Source organism: Sorex fumeus, unplaced genomic scaffold (genome assembly GCF_029834395.1).
Source record: "Sorex fumeus unplaced genomic scaffold, SorFum_2.1 ptg000162l, whole genome shotgun sequence".
Lineage (NCBI taxonomy): Eukaryota > Metazoa > Chordata > Mammalia > Eulipotyphla > Soricidae > Sorex > Sorex fumeus.
The window spans coordinates 257,241-278,036 of NW_026606219.1; the positions used below are offsets into that span (position 1 = coordinate 257,241).

Below are 20,796 nucleotides of genomic sequence, written 5' to 3' on the forward strand. Positions count from 1 at the left end.
ATGCCTCTTTCGCAAATCACAGCACCCAAAAGGAGAGAGAGAACAGAAGGGAATGCCCTGACACAGAGGCAGAGTGGGGTGGGGGGATAGGCCATGGGAGGGATACTGGGATCAGTGTGGTGGAGAATGGGCACTGGTGAAGGGATGGTTATTTGATCATTATATAAGTTAACCCAAGCACAAATATTTGTAAGTCTACAACTGTACCTCATGGTGTTTCGCTAATAAATTATTTTTAAAGAAAGAGTGGGAAAGACATAGAAGGATTGCATTCATCTGGGGAACCTAACGTAACAAAATAGGAGACTAACACCCAGGAATAGCCAAGATAAGTGCCAGGAGTTTCACTCCATGGCTTGGAGGCCAGCCGCACATGCTAGGGGAAAAGGCAGCTCAGTTAGAGAAGGGAGCACCAAATAAAGGTGTTGGGAGGATCCTCCCAGGATGGGAGATGCATGCTGAAAGTAGACTATATACCGAACATGATTGTCACTCAATGCCTCTTTTGCAAACCACAGCAACCAAAAGAAGAGAGAGAACACAAGGGAATGCACTGCCACAGAGGCAGGTTGGGATGGGGAGGATGGGGGTGTGGGAAGGATACTGCGATCAGTGGTGGTGGAGAATGAACACTGGTGGAGGGATGGGTATTTGATCATTGTATAATTGAAACCCAAGCACAAAAATTTGTAAGTCTACAACTGTACCTCATGGTGTCTCACTAATAAGAACAAATTGTAAGTCTACAACTGTACATCATAGGGTCTCACTCATAAAAATTTAAAAAATGAATAAAAAATAAACACCAAAAATTTTATTTAGAGAATTTTCATTGCCAATGTATACAAGTAGAAGTGCTTTTTGTGTATTCATTTTGAGTCCTGCAATCCTACTCGACTCCTAATCTACCTGTAATTACTTGTTAATACTCTTTGATATTTTTTATACCTCTGCAGACATCTTTGTGTCCTCCTTTCCAAACCAGATGGCTTTAACGTTTTTTACATGCTAGAACATTAAGTTCAACATTGAATAAAAGAGAATATCTTTGCCTAGTTTCCAATTTAGATAAAGCATTAAGACTTTCACCATAAAGCTGTAGGGTTTTCATAAATTCCACTGAGTAATCTTATTTTCAGCATGGCAAACTCTGTGTGGCATATTCTATTTGCCAAAAACAGTAACAAGTCTCACATTGGAGATGTTACTGATGCCCGCTCAAGAAAATCGATGAATAACAGGAGGAGAGTGCTACAGTGCAGTGCTAATCTTATTTTCATTTATGAATATCAATTGAGGAATTCCCTGTTTATTACTAGTTTGTTGAGACTAATATCCAAGGCCAAGGAAAACAGACACCAGGAGTGCTGTTCAATGTTTGAAATCTACCACAAGTGTTTGGGGGGCAGTGCAAGTGTATCTGGGGCAGATGTGGAGCAGTTGGTAGGTAAGATACAGAAAAGACCAATATGACCATAATAACTGGACAGGAACTGAGTGTTGAAAGTGGGTAAAGGTATATACGTGATAACATGATAACCTTCCGCTATCTGTATTGCAAACCACAATGACCAAAAGGAGAGAGAAAGACAGAGACAGAAACAGAGACAGAGATAAACAGAGATTGACAGAGAGAAAGAGAGACAGAGAGAGAGAGGTGCCTTCCATAGAGGCAGACTGCAGGTGTCCATAGGGCTGTGGGAGGGAAACAAGACATTGGTGCTGGGAAATGTACACTGATGGAGAGATGGCTGTTGGAACACCGTAAGACTGAAACCCTTTGTAGTGGTCTATCTAGTGATGATTAGATTAAATAATTACAAATTTTAAAATAATTTAAGAGTCATACACTTTTATTTGTGTTCTTGCCCATTCTATAAAGCTCCAGGGAGTTGTAATTACTGGTTGCAGTGTTCTCACATTTTTAGTTACACTTCGAAACCGAGTCTGCACCCTTTCAGTTGTAGGATCATACACACTAGTCTGCAGTGCGTCACTTATGGTAACAGACAGTAGAGTTGTTGGGCACAAACAGCAGAATTGCACACAGCAGCAGACATTAAACTCGTGGCCTTATTCTTTCCATTGCACTTTAGGTTCTTGACTTTTTCTTATCTTAATCACCTGGAGAGCTTTTAAAATTCCTAATCTTTTCCTAATAGTTCTAAAAGCATGTGGGCCAGAATTTAATAAATTCTAATTGCATTCACTACAATTAATAATTACATTCTCTGATGGTGGGCCCCAGTCTGCAGTAATTGCTAATATTTTGTGGAGAATTATTGAATGTATGTTCATTAAATGTATTAGTCTGTTTTTTTTCTTTCTTACACTGTGCCTATTCTTGTATTATCTATTGGCATTATATCTAAGTCTCTGAATGTGTACAGAAGTGTTTTCTTTTCTGAAAAAATTTGAGAATCAATGTCAATTTTTTATATGTTACATAAAATTCAGCAGTGAAGCCATATTAGCATTTTCTTTGTGGACCGAATTGTAATTACTAATTTAATATCTACAGATTACAGGTCTAATCTGAATCTTTGTTTTTATTTGAATACGTTTTGTCATTTGTGTATTTCTATCACCTTCCTCATTTTATCCATTGTCTATTTGGATAGAAAATTACAAGTTTCCTTAAAACCTGTAATAGTCCCTAAGAGTTCTTTTTGTTTTTCTGAGATTCATAGTTATGATGCCACTTTTATTCCAGAGTTTAGTACATTGTGCCTCCTCTTCTTTTTTTCTTGGTAATTTCAAGAACAGATCTTTACTAAACACTAGCTTTGGGTTTATTCATTTACTCAATTACTCTTTGTTGTTGATGTTTTCTGTTCCATTGATTTCTGCCCTAATCTTTATTATAAGTTCGCCTTGCATTTACTTTGCTCTTCTTCTAATTTCTTAAAGTATAATCTTAGATTATTGATTTAGAATCTTTTGGCTTTAATAAAATGTTTTAAAGTTTAGAAGTGTTTAAAGTAGCACATTTCCCTCTAAATATGCCTTATATACAGAGGAGACATTTTGATATGCTGTTTTCATCTTTCATTTTGACATATTTTAATTACCTTGGTTCATGATTTTTATATATTTCTGATCAGTGTATATTTTTATCATTATGAAATTGTTCCGTTTAATTCTAGTAATGTTTGGGGAGAAGCACACCCAATGATGCTCAGGTGTTACTCCTGGCTTTTCACTCAGGCATTACACCTAACAGTGCTCAGAGGACCATGTGGGATGTGAAGGATTGAACCTGGGTTTGCTGTGTGCAAGGCAAACACCCTACGTGCTATAATATCACTCCAACCCCAATTTTAATAAGTAATAATAATCGTTAATTATTTTAATCATTAATACTTATTTAATAATCATATTACTTATGCATAATTATTTTAAGTTATTTGTATGATTCTTAATAGTCATATTATTAATAATTATTTTGACTGCTGTTTGTATTAGTATTGGTCAGTGTATTCATTATTAATAATTATTTTTGTCTGAGGGCTGGAGAGATGCACAGTGGGTAGGGTCTTTGCCTTGCATGCTGCCAACATGGCCAACCCTAATTCGATTCCTTCACCCCTCTCGGAGAGCCCGGCAAGCTATTGAGAGTATCTCGCCCTCACGGGAAAGTCTGGCAAGCTACCAGTGACGTATTCGATATGACAAACACAGTAACATGTCTCACAATGTTACTGGGCCCGCTCGAGCAAGTCAATGAACAACAGGAGGGCAGTGACAGTGACAGTGATTTTTGTCTGAAAGTCAAATATTAGTATGGTTACCTCATTATTATTTTCCTAACTTTATTTAAACACAGTGGTTTACAAAGTTGTTCATAATACAGTTTATTTGAACAGTCAACGTTCCAATACCCATCCCTCTACCAGTGTGATGTGATATTGTCTCCAGTTTTTAGCCCACCCCCCCAAACCTGCCCTTGCATCAGCAGGCACAAAATAATTTATTTTGCATTGCTTGGCACAACAAAATGATAAATCGGATTATCAAAAAGATATTTCAGTAAAAAATTGTGAAAATAGTTATATCTCATGATGCTACTATTAAAGTCATTGAGGATTTAATGAACTGTTGCTAGCTGAGCCTTCACTACTATTGTTTTCATTTATTGAGCATAGTAGACTTCCATACTACTTTCACATCTAATTTGCTATGCTCATACTGGGATGTCAGTATGCGGCCATACATTCTAGGAATTGTAGAAATGGCTATCTCTTGAGATTATTCATGAAACTGTGTAGCTGGGCTGCTTATATGATGGAGGCTGTGGCGTGTGAGTGTGGCTTCAGGGGCTTCTGGAAGTACAGGTGTGGTGGTGGGAGCCTGCCCACTCTTATTCCAAGAAGGACCCAGAGTTTTCAGCCAAAATACCAGTGTCATCAGTTTAGTGTCCTTCCTGAGATTATTCCTCCATCACTTTAATCATTGCTGTTTGTCATGTCAGTTTTCCCCTTTGAGCTTCCTAAGTAGTGTTCAGGAAGCTCAGTGTCACTTTCAGTGATATAAGCCAATTGGGCCAGATAGTTCTATGTTTAGTCCTGATGGTGCCTGTGGTCCACCAAGGCCACACCTGACACAATGCTTCATAGAAGCATTATTAACAAGAACACTTAACAATTAGCAAGAATACTACTCTAAAGCTGCTACTGTGCAACTCACTACTATTGATGCTCCATTTTATATGTAATTAACAATCTGTAGAGTGATCCTTTGGTTCTATGTGAACATCTTAGTTTTTTTTTTTTTTGCTGAGCTGGAGGTCACTTGTCAGCATCACCCCCACATACCTAACTTTTACTTATTTGTTTATTTATTTATTTATTTATTTTATTAGTGAAACACCATGGGGTATACAGTTGTAGATTTACAAATTTTGTACTTAGGTTTCGGTTATACCATGATCAAATACCCATCCCTCCACCAGTACCCATTTTCCACCACCATGGATAAAATCCCTTCCCCCAATCCCCCCATCCCACCCTGCCTCTGTGGCAGGGCATTCACTTTTGTTCTCTCTCTCCTTTTGGGTGTTGTGGTCTGCAAAAGAGGCATTGAGTGGCAAACATGTTCAGTCCATAGTTTACTTTCAACATGCATCTCCCCTCCTGGGAGGATCCTCCAAACATCCTTTATTTGGTGCTCCCTTCTCTATCTGAGCTGCCCTTTCCCCTAGAATACCCGGCTGGTCTCTAAGCTATGGAGTAATCGTCCTGGTACTGATCTCGGCTATTCTTGGGTATTAATCTCCTAATTTGTTACTTTATATCACCCAGATGAATGCAATCTTTCTATGTCTATCCCTCTCTTTCTGACTCATTTCGCTTAGCATGATACTTTCCATATTGTACCACTTGTATGTAAATTTCATGACTTCATCTTTTCTAAGAGCTACATAGTACTCCATTGTGTAGATGTACCAAAGTTTCTTTAACCAGCTGAATTTAGACATATTCATGTCCATCCTACCAATTGTTTGCCATTCACTTGTGATGAGTCATATTCTCATCTATTTAGAACAGATAAAATCTAGAGACCCAAGAGTTATATTTTTATCAATGCAAGAAGCCTCAGAAGACGTAAACCGTGGCTGCAGAACCAGTAAATGTAAAACTCTAATCCATATTCATATCCTTAATCTGAGTATGTAAACCATTATTTACTCACACCCAGATGAATTGTCAGGTCAGTCTGGGCACATGTGGTAGCATTCAGTGGAGAGTGGGGCAGAGTTGACAATGATGCACTTCAGATGGGGATTTCTGTTTCTATCTGCATGTTTAGGACACATGGTATGAATTCTTGGGGACCCTAACTCTTCTATTTTACACCATTGCTATTTTTGACCTCTGCTTATATGTTGCTATCATGTTATGTAGAGGAGGATAAGTTTCCACTATAGAAAAAAATAACAGGGGTACATAGAGGGAGACTTTTGAAATCCATGTAAGGTAATTGTTGTTGGAGTTCTGTTTCTCCTTCCCACTCTCTGACCTCTGTAGCCCATGAACTTCCCCTGGGCCAGAATTAAGATTGTGTCTTTGATGGACTTTTCATCAGCATTTCTGCCGGCAGTAAATTGTAAGACTAAATGAAGGTCAACAATAAAAGCCAAAATGAATGAGTCTAGTCCAGCCATAGCTGGATCACTTTGGGCATTCCTACATTTCCCTTAAGGCAGACTTTATGGTCACTTAATGATGATTGTCCCATTTTTTGTGATATTCATATTCACTCCATGATGAAGGATCAAAATTAGGGGCATCTTCCACCTAAATGCCACATCAGAGACTACAGAGCTAGTAAAGGGTGCTTCCTTGGACATGGTCAATGCTGGTTTTATCCCCAACACTGCATATGGTCATCTGAGCACCATCAGGAGTAATCAATAGTCAAGAGTAACCCCTGAGCAGCAAATAGGGATTGAGGTTTCAGTTATACTGGTGATGTGGGAGAGTGGTATAACTATATATCCAAAGCACAGGCTCAACAACACTGAAAACATGATATCTAATCTGCAACCACTGAATTTTGTAATGTGCCTGTCAATGTCACAGATTGGGATGGGGTCAGGAAGGGAACAGGCATGCGGAGGGAATCTGGTAACACTGGTGGAGGGAAGTTGACACTGGTAATGAGATTAGTGTTAAAATATCATATGCCTGAAACTTAACTATAAATAACCTTGTAAATCAGTTATTTAATTAAATTTAAATTATAAATTTTTAAAAAAGAATAAGCCCTGAGCATATCTAGGTGTGGCCCTAAAATTGTAAAATTGTTTCATATATACCAATTCATTACTCTGAGTCAAGGCATATCCCTGGATTCTTATAAATCCAATTCTCCCATACACCCACTTTCCCAGGCTAAAAGCAGTTTCAAAACAATTACAGCTCTAGTTAGGGTCACTGTATCACTGTAGTCCCATTGTTCATCGATTTGCTCCAGCGGGCACCAGTAACGTCTCCATTTGTCCCATCCCTGATATTTTAGCAGACTCTCCTTACTCGTCCTTCCCAACACTGCCATATCGGAGGCTCTTTAGGGGTTAAGGGAATCAGTCCCTTTATTGTTACTGGTTTTGGCATATCAAATACACCACGGGTAGCTCTGCTGTGTAGGTGGAATACCCTCGGTAGCTTGCAGGGCTCTCGGAGGAGGACGGAGGCTTCAGGAAATACTGCATCGCTCTCTTCTAGGAGCTGTGTTTTATAGTCTGTGAATCTTGGCCATTGATGAGATTACATGGCGCTGGGGACAGTTTGTGGGTGTGGCTGCCAAGCTACTGGAAAACAGGTGACCTAATCCGAACAGTCTTGGAGATCTCAGCCACTGGTCCCACATATCTGGGTTCCTCTGTCAGTTCCTTCAAGCGTGAGGCTCGTTCGAATGTGTGGAGAGTGGCCTTCAGCATGGCCGTGACTGGGTTCTGGAGGTTTTCGGCTGCCGGGGCTCTGATTGGGGCAGGGAGGGAGCCCTGGTGAAGACAGTCTGGAGAGAGGGCAGGAGATTCTAGTTAGAATATTCCCTTTAAATTAAAGAATTCAGAAAAATGTCTCATATCTGTGTGCATCCGTGCACATGAGCATGTGAGCATGTGTGCAAACTTAATTCATCTAGTACTATTTTCAGGAATGCAGTAGATACATATGACCCTTCTTGTTTTGTCAGTGCCAGCCAGAGTCCTGCTACACAGTGTTCACCATTGAACACTGTATTACTCACCACTCACTTCACTCAATTGCATGAATGGCACTCCAACTTCCCTATGTCAATTGACAAATTATCTGTCTCTTCAGCTCTTCAAAGTACAAGTTTGGGGGACATACTTTATTATTTCTATGAATCGTCACATTTTTATCTATATCTGAATTTCTCCCAAATGTCCTCTAGTATATTGCTTTGATGATAAATCTGAAATACTGGGTTGCATTAGCTGCCACAGTGGTGACTGGAGTTTGGGGGTCCCTTTGTCTTCAAGTTTTAAAAACTAGAGTAGAGATCTAGGAATAGAAAAGTAGTATAGTACATTCATAGAGTAAGTAAGGCACTAAGTTCAACTCCCAACATTTTCATGCTCCCCACTCTGCCCCAATAAAGCTGGGTGTATCCCTGAAAGGTTGTGAGCAATACCAGGCCCAATCACTAAACCATAAGGCCTATAACTCCCTGCCAGTGCATTGATGTGAGTATTCCTAGCCCTCTGCCCCATCATCACTGGTAATAGCTCATTTTTTTCCTATATTTGAACACCATGATTTACAAAGTTGTTCATCATACCGTTGTTAGGAGATTTAGATGTCCCAATACAAATCCTTCCCTCCACCTTTGTACCCACTGCCCCAACCATCCCCAAGCTCATCTGCCTTAGCAGGCACACAATAATTCATTATATATTACTTGTTACAACCAAATTGGCTGAAGGAATTATAAAAAAAATGGGAAAAGTACAGTGGGTAAGGTTCTTTTCTTGCATGCAGCTTGCCAGAGTTCAATCCCCAGCACCCCATATGGCCCCACATCCCATTCACCATCAGTAGTACTAATTCTTGATTGCACTGCTAGTAGTAAGTCCTGAACACGAACACGTGTGACCCCCAAAACAAAATAAAATATCTGAAATATCTAACAGTGAAAGCCTTATCTCTTATCTTCGTTTATTGATAGCTATATGTCCCTTTCAGGTGTACATCTGTTATCTCCATGCATCTTAACTACCCAGTGATTAGTCACCTAGAACCAAAGAAATTACCTCTTTAACAGTGTTCTTGAGAACTTTAGACATTGACAAAAGTATACATGGTCTGTCATTTAGTGCCACAAAAAACACAAGGTCATTCAACTATAAGTCATTTATTTTCAACTCCTGAGAGTATGCTCCCCATCAATCAATCAAGCGAAGGATTTTTTAACCATTTTTTTTTACCACGTTCACTCCACATGAGTCATCACTATCAAGGAAGGAACTTGGTATCATTAAATCAAGCTGGATCACAAACAGATGGATTTTTAAAAAAAGGACAGCCCTCCCACTCTCTAGTTATCCATCAGAGAGATATGCTTGGACAGAGTAGAACTGGATGCACCAGAAGACCTCCACCCCCACTGCTGTTCTTTTCAGAGCACCAGCAATCAATGTGCCATTGTAAGTAGAAAACAAGTATTTGAGCTTTACTGCTAGTTTTCAGAAGAACGCTGAAAGTGATAGCTTCTAAACAGCCTCATAAGAAGCTGCGATCAAGAACAAACTCACATCCTTTAAGGACAATGGCAGAACCCCTTGTTCCACAATTATCAGGCGACCTTAATGAAGCATCATTGTTCAGCAATTTGCTTGTCTTTCAACATGTTCATTGGAAGTGATTTTGTAGCGAATAAAACTTGGATGGACTATATTTTATAAACCCTGACCAGTAAATTAGAATTCTAGTGATTATACATTTAAAAATCATTTCTAAACAGTGTTTCACAAGATTTTATGATCATATATCTCTAACTCGCAACATGTTCGGGCATAAGCCAGAAAACAAGTTTCTCATGGAATGTTTTTTAATGCTGATGTAGAATACGCACAAAAACAGATTTTAACATGATTTCCAAGTGTGGTTGATAGAGGTAGTCTAGATCAAACGATTAAACAGGATTCTAAGAGCCTGTCTAACCTTGAATAGAAACAGCACAATTAACAAACAGCTGTCCTAGATACACAATATAATGGCAACACAATGCCCATCATGATCAGGTTTCATTATCTCTGCCGGGAGAATTCTTCTAGGAATCAGAGAAATAGTGTGTTCAAAGAACTAGCATAATGCTTTCTGTGCTGGAGGCTTCTGTTCAACCCTGGCACGATATAGTCCTCTGAGCACTTTCCAGAGTGAGCCTTGAGCACAGAATCAGGAGTATCCTGTTGAGGTCTACAGAGTGTGGGCCATAAAACATAAAAACCCTTTTCAAGCAGCATAAAATTTTAAAAATTCCTCCAATAGTAATCCTACTTATGAAATGAGTTTTGATTCAATGTACATCACTCATATTTACTGAGTAGACTGACTCACCTAATGAGTGAGTAGGTACTTTCTGTTCATGGGAATACTCCCAATTGTCCCTTACAAAATAAATCCTTGATTGGAATTTAAGGTGATTATGATAAGCAAAACAAAGAAGTAAATGATAATTATCAGCTATATATTCATATATGAATATGAATAACTGAAGCAAATGAACGGGCAAGAAACAACAAAATTCAGTGAAGGTTTGTGATTACTAGATTGAAATGGGAGGAAAGGTGGAAAGAGTGAACAGAGGGGCCATTTTGGTAGAGAGAATGGAAACACTTGATGCACACAAGGTATGAAGACACCCACTGCAAGTCGATAAAATCATAAACTAATCATAAGTTAATGAAAAAATATTTAATCTTGGAATCCATCTAGAATTTCAACACTCAGAATAATACGCTACTTTCAAACACCCCAAGAAAATAACCATGGCCTCTGAGGCTAATACATTTAGGTAGAAAACTAGGATTTCCAGTTGTGTGTTTGGCCCCATGTTCTGAGGTGCCTGGAGTTCCTTCACTGTGAGGTTATTCATGGATTTGGGGCCCATTGCTCTGCAGGAAGAAATTTTCTGTCTGAATGAAATGTGTACTCATGTAAGCACAGGTCTACAAGCACACACGATCACACCATCATGGCCATCCTGTTGTTCGTCAATTGCCTCAAGCAGGCCCCAGTAACGTCTCCTTTGTCCTAGCCCTGAGATTTTTTTAAAAGTGCCATATTCAAGGCTCTTTCAGGATTAGGAGAATGAGACCCATCATTGTTACTGGTATTTGGCATATTGGATACACCATGGGGAGTTTGCCAGACTCTGCCATGTGGGCAGGTTACATTCGGTAGAATGTACACACACGTACAAGTTATGTAAAAAGATAGTTGTGGAGCACAAATCAGGGTCACTTGATATAAAAAGAACCTAGGCCCAAAAAAAGAAAACAAGTCCATGTCACAAACCGCTAGTACTTGACTCAGCACCTAATGCCTCATTTGCAGTGACAAGAGAGACATCTGCAAGTCACAACTTCAACCTAAAAGGAGTAAAGGAGGAAGAAATATTTCTCCTTTAAGAGATTTTTCAAAAACGTATAAGCTATTTTGTGATGGCACTCCACCACATTCCCACTCCCATCCTCTCTCTTTTCCTGCCTTATCATATAATTAATTCTCAAAAAGTGATTTGCTAATCTCCTCTAGGAATAAATATGATACTATCTCAAAACCTAATTGTCAAATAAGCATGCACAAAAATTCAGCTTGAGTTGTAGCCCACATATCACAAGCCCCCAAAGAAATAGGCCCTTTTCTCTTGGACTTTTATATGCAGCTTAGTCAGGGGCCTTACTCAAGATGTGTCTGTGTCCTCGGGCTGCAAATTGGGGATATTACTCCTCCAAAGAGACCGATGAATGTTAATTAAAGGTGGTAAAGGGAGTTACAGAGAAAATGAAATGGCAATGGATTTTACGATTCCTTTTGTCTTGTGTTTCTCAAAACAGTTCTGGGCACACCTTGCTCTTCCAGAGAGAGCCAGAGGGTATCTGATCTGAGCGACCACGTCCCTGCAGTTAGTTCTGCCTGCTGGACTGATGGGAACAAGCACAGAGCGCACACTTGATACCCCAGCCCAGAGAAGAAGCAGAATATTTACCTTAAGGGCACAACAGGTGTTTGTAGCAGGCTCTGTTGCCACGGCCTGACATTAGCAGAAAGAACAGCTCCTAAACTACTTGACATTTCCAGAAAGGCAAACCCGAGAACGTCCCAGGGACCAAGAACCCTGAGCTCCTTGTTTAACTGAGACGCAAAGATGAGGGTTTCTTCCCCCTTGTGTGCCTGTTGCTGATCTCCCGGCTCGGCTGCAGGACCCTTACCCGCAGAGCGCGAGCGCAGAGCCCTCGGCCCGCCCCATGGACCTGCCTCCCAAGATGACCACGCCCCCCAGTACCTGGTGTGCCTGCAGTGGGGCTTCATTCATTTCTGCTCTCCACGGCACCTGAAGGAAGAGAAGCAAGCCAGAGCTTCGCGTAATAGAGGGTTGCGAAGTCCCAAGGGTCCAGCGGGAGAAAAGACGGGGCGAGAGGCCCGGCCTCGGAAGCAGTGGTGCTGCCAGAGTCAGGGCGGAGTGTGCTCGCCTGGAGACCCCTCCCCCGCCTTTCCCGCGACTTTCCCGCAAACGGTCGCACGCTGTGGCCGCGGGGCAAGCAAGTCAGAAAACTGGTCCCCGAAAGGCGCGCGCCTGGGGTGGGCGCCGCGGCGCGTGTGCGCTGCGCTCAGACCGGCTCGGGCTGGGACTTGCACAAGAGTCACGCGCTGCCCTGTCCCAGCTGCTCCGACGCCGGCCTCCTGGCGGCTAAGAGGTGGGCTGCCTGGGAGGGCGGAGGGGCCCTGCCCCGGAGCTGGGTTCGCGTTCCTCTGGGCACGGGTGGCAGCGCCGACGGGTAGGTTTTGGGGGCCGCCGGACTCCGCGCTGGGTTGACGGTTGGAGTAAGGGGTGGATTTTTCTTCCAGGGCTTCCTCCTCAATTGCCGCCAAGCTCTTGCTAGCAGCCTAGTGTGTGCTAGCGACCCTACTGGAGGTTTGAGAGGTAGGTGCAGCGATTATTTCCGCGTCATAGAGCGCGCAGGAAGAGAGCAGTTCAGAAACCTGTCTGGAGGTTCAGTGCCAAGGAACCTGAGTGACGGTGAGCGGGAATCCCTTTTCTCTTCCCCCTCCTCCCCGCGCCTACCACCTGCCCCTTCCTAAAGTGCCGATCGCGTTTGTCCTTCCCTGTGTTCTGTTTGAATGCGACCTGCTCTTCTCTCCCCAAGCCCGGATCTCTCCAACACGTGCAGCATCAGGACCAGGCGCACATGAGGCACTGACCCGTTTGCATTTTCTGAGCTTAAGGCGCCGAGTGGGCCGTCACTTTGGTTGCAGAGTCTGGATTCCCGTGCAGGAATACGGTATTGAACTCCATATCTGGCTGGACCTGAACTCCCGGGAAGGAGGCACAGGGCCTGGGGGTGAGGTGGAACGCTCAGGGTTCCCTCAATGTTATTCCATCACAGGGGTCTCTAGTGGCATGTCCTTATGTGTCCATGCGTGGTCTTTATGTTACCAGGATCGGGTCACTGTAGCAGGCACCCAGAGACTGTTGCGAGCGACCTCGTGGTCCAGCTCATCTGCCACTGCGCTTCTGTAGATTACTCTGCAGATGACTCTGTAGGAGGCCTCTGAAGGTGAGTTCCGGACACAAGCAGAGCTGGGGCTCTGCATGATGGTCTTGGTGGCTGTGTCTGTCCTGTGTCTGTTCCCGTGCCTTTGGCGACCAGATAACTGGTGTGAGGGAATGAGAGCAGCCTCGGCTCCAGCCCAGATTCTGGTTTCCAGAGGAGGGAGGAGGTTTTCAGGGAGCAGGGCTTGGAGAAGCTGTGTCTGAGATGGCATCTGTCCCACTGAGTGGGAACAAGGTGGACATGCTTGCAGGGCAACTCGCCAGGGCTTGTGGACAGTTAGACCCCTAATTGCAGGAGAGAGGTGAATATTTGGCATGGCTGAGGGACACTGCCATGACTAATGTGCCCTGTACAAGGGCCAGAGTAGGTCATTACTGGACACACCTTTGTTCACACTGTTCCCTAACCCCTCTTTTACCTGTGGGGTGAATTTGGGGCACATCGGCAATGCTCAGTGGATCACTACTGGCAGTTCTTGGGGTATGTGTATATATGTGGTATGGGGCAATGACTCACGTTTGATTGCATGTAAGGCAAACATCCGTACTATCTAGACACCTTTCCCTGCTTCCCTTCCTCCTTTTTTGCCATGGTCAGTTTCTGGGTTTAAATCAGTGACTTATTAAGATCTAGCCTCTCTCCAGCAGAAATGTTAGAGCTCCATCTACCTGGACTAAAGGGCCAGTCAGTCAGTTTTGTGTTTTGTTTGTCAGCACTTAACAATTTCATAATGTTCTGGGTATGTTGTTATTGAGTTCTGTTACTTTGTTTTGATACACACTGAAAATGTGCCTGAGAACCTGACCTAGTAAGCCTGTTGTATGGAAACTTTTGCAGCAGTAGTAACAAGTGTTATTATGCATACATGCTCAAGGCAGTTCAGCTAGCAAGGAAGCAGAGTGGTTGTGGAGCAGTGAAAGGTAGAGGGTGTGAAGGGGGAGGGGAGTAATCTCAGAAGTATCTAGTTTCACTGGGAACTGACAAATGCTGGCTTTTTAATTTCCCTCTTCCTCCAAATGCAGCAAGTTGTCCTGCAAATTTTGCTAGGGCTCAGTTTGTAACCATTTTAAATGTTTATTTTACTACTAGATGATACATACTTTAAGATGAGAAAATACAAAGAGGAAAATTAAAATTTGTTCTTAAAATGACTAGAGGCATTATTTTATAAATGCTCTTTTGACTCAATGTATATACACTTTATATATATACTTATATATATAATACAAATTGCAACTATACTACACATTTTTGATAAACTACTAATTCGTATCATAACAAATGAAATTAAAGTAAATAGCATTGGAGGTGAGGTCTCTCAAGCAGTGTCACCCCCAGGCTCACTCCAGAGTGAGTCCCAGGGTCATTCCCATTGATAGTGCATCTGATATGAAGGTTCAATACTGAGGCCCCGAGGGCTATGCTCAGCAGTACTCTGACTTGAGTTATGTGGTGCTGGGAATTGAACTTGCAGGCCAGGGGAAATTTGCATAGGCTCTAGTCCATCCAGTTAAATCCCTGGCCTTTCATAGTATTATAAAATTCCATGTGATATCCTGATTTTATGTATACCTTATCTGTCAACGTAATCCTCTTTACTAAACATGTAGTTGTTTCTAAGTCTGTTAATGATGAAAGTAATATGTTAACCATAGAAAGCTTTGTGTTAATTCATGCTTACTTTTTTATGTAGGATTACTGCTATTTATTCAGCCACTGATTAGCTGATTGAATTGGGCATGAACTCCCATGAACTCCATCTTACATTTTTCATTTTTTATAATTTTATTTATTGAATCACCATGAGAGCAGAAAACAAAGCTTTCGGGTTTAAGTCTTGGTCATACAATGAAACACCCGAACCTTCACCAGTGCCAATACTCCACCCCCAAAAACCCAAGTATACCCCCATCCCACACCCTCCCTCTACCTGTGGGGCAGATGATTTCCACATTATTCTCTCTCTACTTTGATTACATTCAATATTTTGACATCAGACTCACCATTATTATTTGGTACTTTACCCCAACACTCAGATCTGCTGAAAAGGCAACAGTAGACAATTTGTTTTCTATTGCTGTTTAAGAATAACATATGATGTCGCATGGCTGCAGTAGTGGCAATTGCATGGCAATTTTGAAATTCCGAAATTTTAACACTTAAATCTGGAGGGATTTCTGCCAAAACCTGCTAGGTTCCGAGATTTGTTCCTAAGTCACTGGGATCATGGCCGTTAAGCAGCTTGACCAGGAGCCAGAAAGGCCATTCATGGGCAGTGATGAAGTCACTGGGATCATGGCCATTAAACAGCTTGACCAGGAGCCAGAGAGGCCATTCATGGGCAGTGATGAATGGCAGAGAGGCCATTCATGGGTCTTGTTGGGATGGGGAGGAAAGGGCCGACTCCACCCCCATCCCATGAGGCCCTGCATGTCTCGTCACTGCGGACCAAGACTGTCCAGTGGCCTCTGGAGGATGGCGGTCACTGAGCCACCTAGGGGGAACAGATGGAGGAACAAACCCTTTCCCCCCTGGTGTGGCCTGGCGACAGTAACCTACTGTGGGGTCCGGACGCATTTCTGCCAAAAGCCAATGGGTTTTGAGATTTGTTTCTGAGTCTCTGGGATCATGGCCATTAAACAGCTTGATCAGGAGCCAGAGAGGCTGTTCGTGGGCGATGATTTGGGGTCTCCTTGGGGTGGGGAGGAAAGGGCCAGCTCCACCCACATACCTTGAGGCCCCACGTGTCTCATCACTGTGGGCCCAAACCTGATTATCCAGTGGTCTCTGGAGGATGGTGGCCACCAGGCCGCCAGGGGGAATAGGCCAAGGCACGAAACCTATTCCCACCTGGTTTGGCCCAGTGCCAGTAACCTACTACAGGGACAGGACGCATTTCTGCCAAAAGCCGCTGGGTTTCGAGATTTGTTTCTGAGTCTCTGGAATCATGGCCATTAAACGGCTTGATCAGGAGCCAGAGAGGCTGTTCATGGGCGGCAACTCGGGGTCTCGTTGGGATGAGGAGGAAAGGGCCGGCTCCACCCCCATCCTGTGAGGCCCAGCGTGTCTTGTCATTGCTTGCCCAAACCTGACTGTCCAGTGGCCTCTGGAAGATGGCAGCCACCGAGCAAACTAAGGAGAGCAGGAGGAGACACAGCATCCTTTCGCCCCTGGGGTGGCTTGGCGACAGTAACCTACTTGTAGTCCGGACACATTTCTGCCAAAAGCTGCTGGGTTTCAAGATTTGTTTCTGAGTCTCTGGGATCATGGCCATTAAGCAGCTTGATCAGGAGCTAGAGAGGCTGTTCGTGGGCAGTGACTCGAGGTGTCATTGGAGTGCGAAGGAAAGGGCCGGTTCCACCCCCATCCCGTGAGGCCTCGCGTGTCTCGTCACTGCAGGCCCAAACCTGATTGTCATGATGGCCATACCTCCAATTATATAGCTGAGCCAGAGGTGGTTTGTGGGTGTGTCTCCCACATATCTAACTTTTGGCATTTTACTTTCTTGGTAAACTTGCCCCAAGTTTTTGGGGTCTGGCCAAAGCGCAGCAGCAATTTGGGGGTATCTGGAAGTCTGAAGGCACCATCAGGCTGCTGATGCACTCGCCTCACAGGTACAGATTGACCTGCTGGCAGCACCATACCCCCTCATGCTTACTTTTTAAAGATAAATTTCCTGTACAAAATTCGGGGTTGTTTTCTGGGTCACACCTGGCAATGCTCAGAGCTTCCTCTTTCTTCCGCACTCAGGAATCACTCCAAGCGGAACTCAAGGGATTATATGGAGGGGGACTGAAGATTGAAGACGTATCAGCTTGTGCATGACAAGTGCCTTATCAACTGTATCATCTTTTGGTTCACGAATGACATTGTTGAGCTTTAGGAGTTGTCAGTTGTTGTTAATGGCTTCTGAATAGGTTTCTTTAGACAAAAATCATGTATCTGTCTAGAAAGAAAATATTTCATGTGCAGAATTCCCAAGTGAACAGGCTGAAATTACCAAACCATGTTTCCAGATTATACTCCTCAGGATTCAGTAGTGACTGGGCTGGTAATGATTGCATTGTGCACTGATCTTGACTTTTCTAAATCTGCCTTTTTAGGTTTCAATCTTCTGATCTGCCCAGAGTACAACAGGACTGCCGTGACTCAGGTAAATTCCCAATTTACCTCCTACTTTTTTCAGTGAATTTCAGTTTGTGGAAATCTCTATTGTTCTCTTGGGAAAAATATGTTAATCTTCTACATTCTATTTCTATTTAGCCTCTAATCCACCTCAGATTTCTCCAGTTTTTTCTCTATACACACACGTACACACACTCCGGAAAGTTAAAAACAATGTTGAAAGATAAAACAAAGTTTTTCTCATCTACTTCTTTCTATGAAAATTTCCCTTCTTTTCTCTCTTCCTGCTCAGAGAAGATTATTCAGATACATCTTGCTTTTTCCCTGTCTTTGTATCCAGTTCACATTTTTTGCTGTTCATTGTGTTTCAAATTAAAGTAAGTGTATGCTAAGATAATTATTATATGCAAAAAAATAGTAATGAAACTAGTCTTCATTTCTTCTCCCCCAGTACCATTTTCTTCCTCAGATATGCCCACTTTTAAAAGTTTGGTGATTGAGTGATGTAGGTACATTTATGACAATTAAATAATTACAAATAGACACATTGTGTTATTGTGTGATTTTGCACAAATGCTACCATATTCCCACACTTATTTTGCTTTCCCCACCCAAATATATTCTAGGTTTTGTTCCTAGTCAGTGCATGAAAATTTTTTTCTGCTCCTATTTTAAAGTATGATGTATATAGTTTAGTTCTCTATTGATGGTATTTAGATTTTTAATTTTCTTTTTGTTACCCTTCCCTGTGAATAACTTTCAATGTATCTATTTATTCAATAGGATGTATAGTAGGACACCTGTAAGTTGTTATTTTTTTAAGGGGGGTGATGTTTAGGGCCATACCTATACATACCTGTAGTGCTCAGGACTAACTCTTAGCACTGTGCTCAGAAATCACTTCTGGCAGTACTCAAGTAACCATATGTGGTACCAGTAATCAAACCTGGTTTTGTCACATGTTGTGTTCATGGCAAGCGCCTTATCCACTGCACTGTCTTTCCAGCTCTAGAAGCTGGGTTTTTAAGTCAAGTATTCACACTTTAAATCTGCCCTCCCAAATCCAGGCTAATTATACTATGAGAAAGTTTTAAGATCAGATAAATACATTGTTCAGTTTTTTCAGGCTCTTGAAGAAGAAAGGTTTTACAATCAATTAATATATCTTTTTATTTGACAGAAAAAATGTGAAAAGAAAATTATGACAACCATAAACAGTTTTGTAACTGTGTATCTCACGATAATCAAATTAAAATGGGGGATTTTTTTTTTGCTTTTTGGGTGACACCTGGTGATGCTTAGCGGTTATTCATGGCTCTGCACTAAGTAATTTCTCCTGGTGGTGCTCGGAGGACCATATGAGATGGAACTCTGATGGGCTGTGTGTGTGCAAGGCAAATCCCTCCGGTCCTGAAAATTCTTTTTAAAAATTGTGAAACACTTTCACTCTAAGAATGTAGATGAAGGAGCTAAATAGCTAGTACAGGTGTTACAGCACTTGTCTCACATCCTCAGGCATCCTCAGTTCAATCCCTAGCACTGCTCTAAGAGTGCCCAGAACACTAAGCCAGGAGTCAGCCCTGAGAGCACTGCTGAGTGTGGCATAAGCCCTCCCACCCCAACCCACCACACATAAAGAATATAGATAGAATTAGATACCCAAATCCCAAAATATATTCTTAATTAACCTTGAATGACTTTTATTGAACTTTTGAATAAACAATCTTTAATTGAAGTTGCATTGCATTGAAACATTATGTACGTTTCAGGTGTGCACCATTGAAAATCAACATTAAGATCATCACTAAAGCCCAATTCTAGACACATTGGGTTACTCCTCAATTCCACTGCCTCCACTGCTGCCCCTGCCACTGCTGCTTTAGAGTAAGAGTCTTCTCAGCAGAGAAATTCCCATTTCTACGGCCACGATGTCTAGGCCAGAGTCTCCCCAGGAGCCGGAACAGCTGCGGAAAATTTTTGTTGGAGGGCTGAGCTTTGAAACAACTGATGCAAGTCTGAGAAATCATTTTGAGCAATGGGGAACACTCACAGACTATGTAGTAATGAGAGATCCCCACACCAGGCGCTCCCGAGGCTTTGGGTTTGTCACATTCAGCACCATGGGGGCAGTGGATGCAGTCATGAATGCAAGGCCACACAAGGTGGACGGAAGATATGTGGAACCAAAGAGAGCTATCTCAAGAGAAGATTCCCAAATGCCTGGTGCTCACTTCACCGTGAAAAAGATTTTTGTTGGTGGCATCAAAGAAGACACAGAAGAGTGTCACCTAAGAGAGTATTTTAAACGCTTTGGGAACATTGAGATGATTGATGTCATAACTGACAAAGGCAGTGGAAAGAGGAGAGGCTTTGCTTTTGTGACTTTTGATGATCATGATTCTGTAGACAAGATTGTCATTCAGAAATTCCATATTGTGAATGGCCACAACTGTGAAATAAGAAAAGCCTTGTCTAAGCAAGAGATGGCTAGGGTTTCATCCAACCTAAGGGGCCACCGTGGTTCTAGAAATTTTGGTGGTGGTTATGGAGGTGCTTTTGGTGGGAATGCCAGCTTTCTCTATGGAGGAGGCATCAGTGGGCAAGGTGCTTTTGGTGGCAGCATGGGTAGTGGTGGATTTGGTAGTAGTGCATTTGGCTATCAGGGATATGGTAACAATAGTAGAAGTTTTCTAAGTGGTGGAAGTTACAGTGATTTGGGCAGTTACACTACTCCGTATTCATATTTTGGGCCTATGAAAGAAGGAAACTTTGGTGACCCAAACTCAGGCCCCTATAGTGATATCAGCCAACATTTTTCCAAACCACGAAACAAAGGTGGTTATCGTGGTTCCAGCAGTGACAAAAAGCTTTAATTGTCAGGAAAGCTCAGACAAGGAGACCCAGAGAAGTGAAAAGGGAGCTACAGGTTACAACAGATTTGTGAATTCATCCAGACACAGTGGTAGTAAGATTTAGCCCTACAAAGAAGGCATGTTTTAGACATTTTTTGGTGTGAATGGGTAAAGCATTTCAGGACTGTATTTTTACTAACTATGTAACTGGTCATTTTTGCTTCTGTTCTGTGGAAAGTGCAAAGCATTGTGACAAAGGGTATTTGTGTGGATTCTCTTTTGTAACATTGGTATTGATTGCTAAATGCAATAATCTTATCATAATATTGACTAAATGTGTATATCTTAAAGTCTGCTGTGTAAAGTTAGTATACTCTGAAGCTATCTTAGTAAACTTCCTCCCAATAGGGTAATATTAGAATTCTTCAGTGTGATGCGAGTTTCCCTTTGAAATTCATTTATATCCTGCTTGAGCAGAGACATCATTGTCTTCAGAAATCTTGGTATAGTTTG

General features: G+C 42.2%; 1 protein-coding gene across 1 annotated transcript; it reads left to right on the forward strand.

Moving 5' to 3' along the window:
• Positions 1 to 19,359: 19,359 nt before the first annotated feature.
• LOC130016633 (heterogeneous nuclear ribonucleoprotein A1-like) lies at positions 19,360 to 20,413 on the forward strand. Its single transcript, XM_056107355.1, has one exon. The coding sequence runs from the start codon at positions 19,360 to 19,362 to the stop codon at positions 20,302 to 20,304; it is 945 nt and encodes a 314-aa protein (XP_055963330.1). The 3' UTR covers positions 20,305 to 20,413.
• Positions 20,414 to 20,796: the final 383 nt, after the last annotated feature.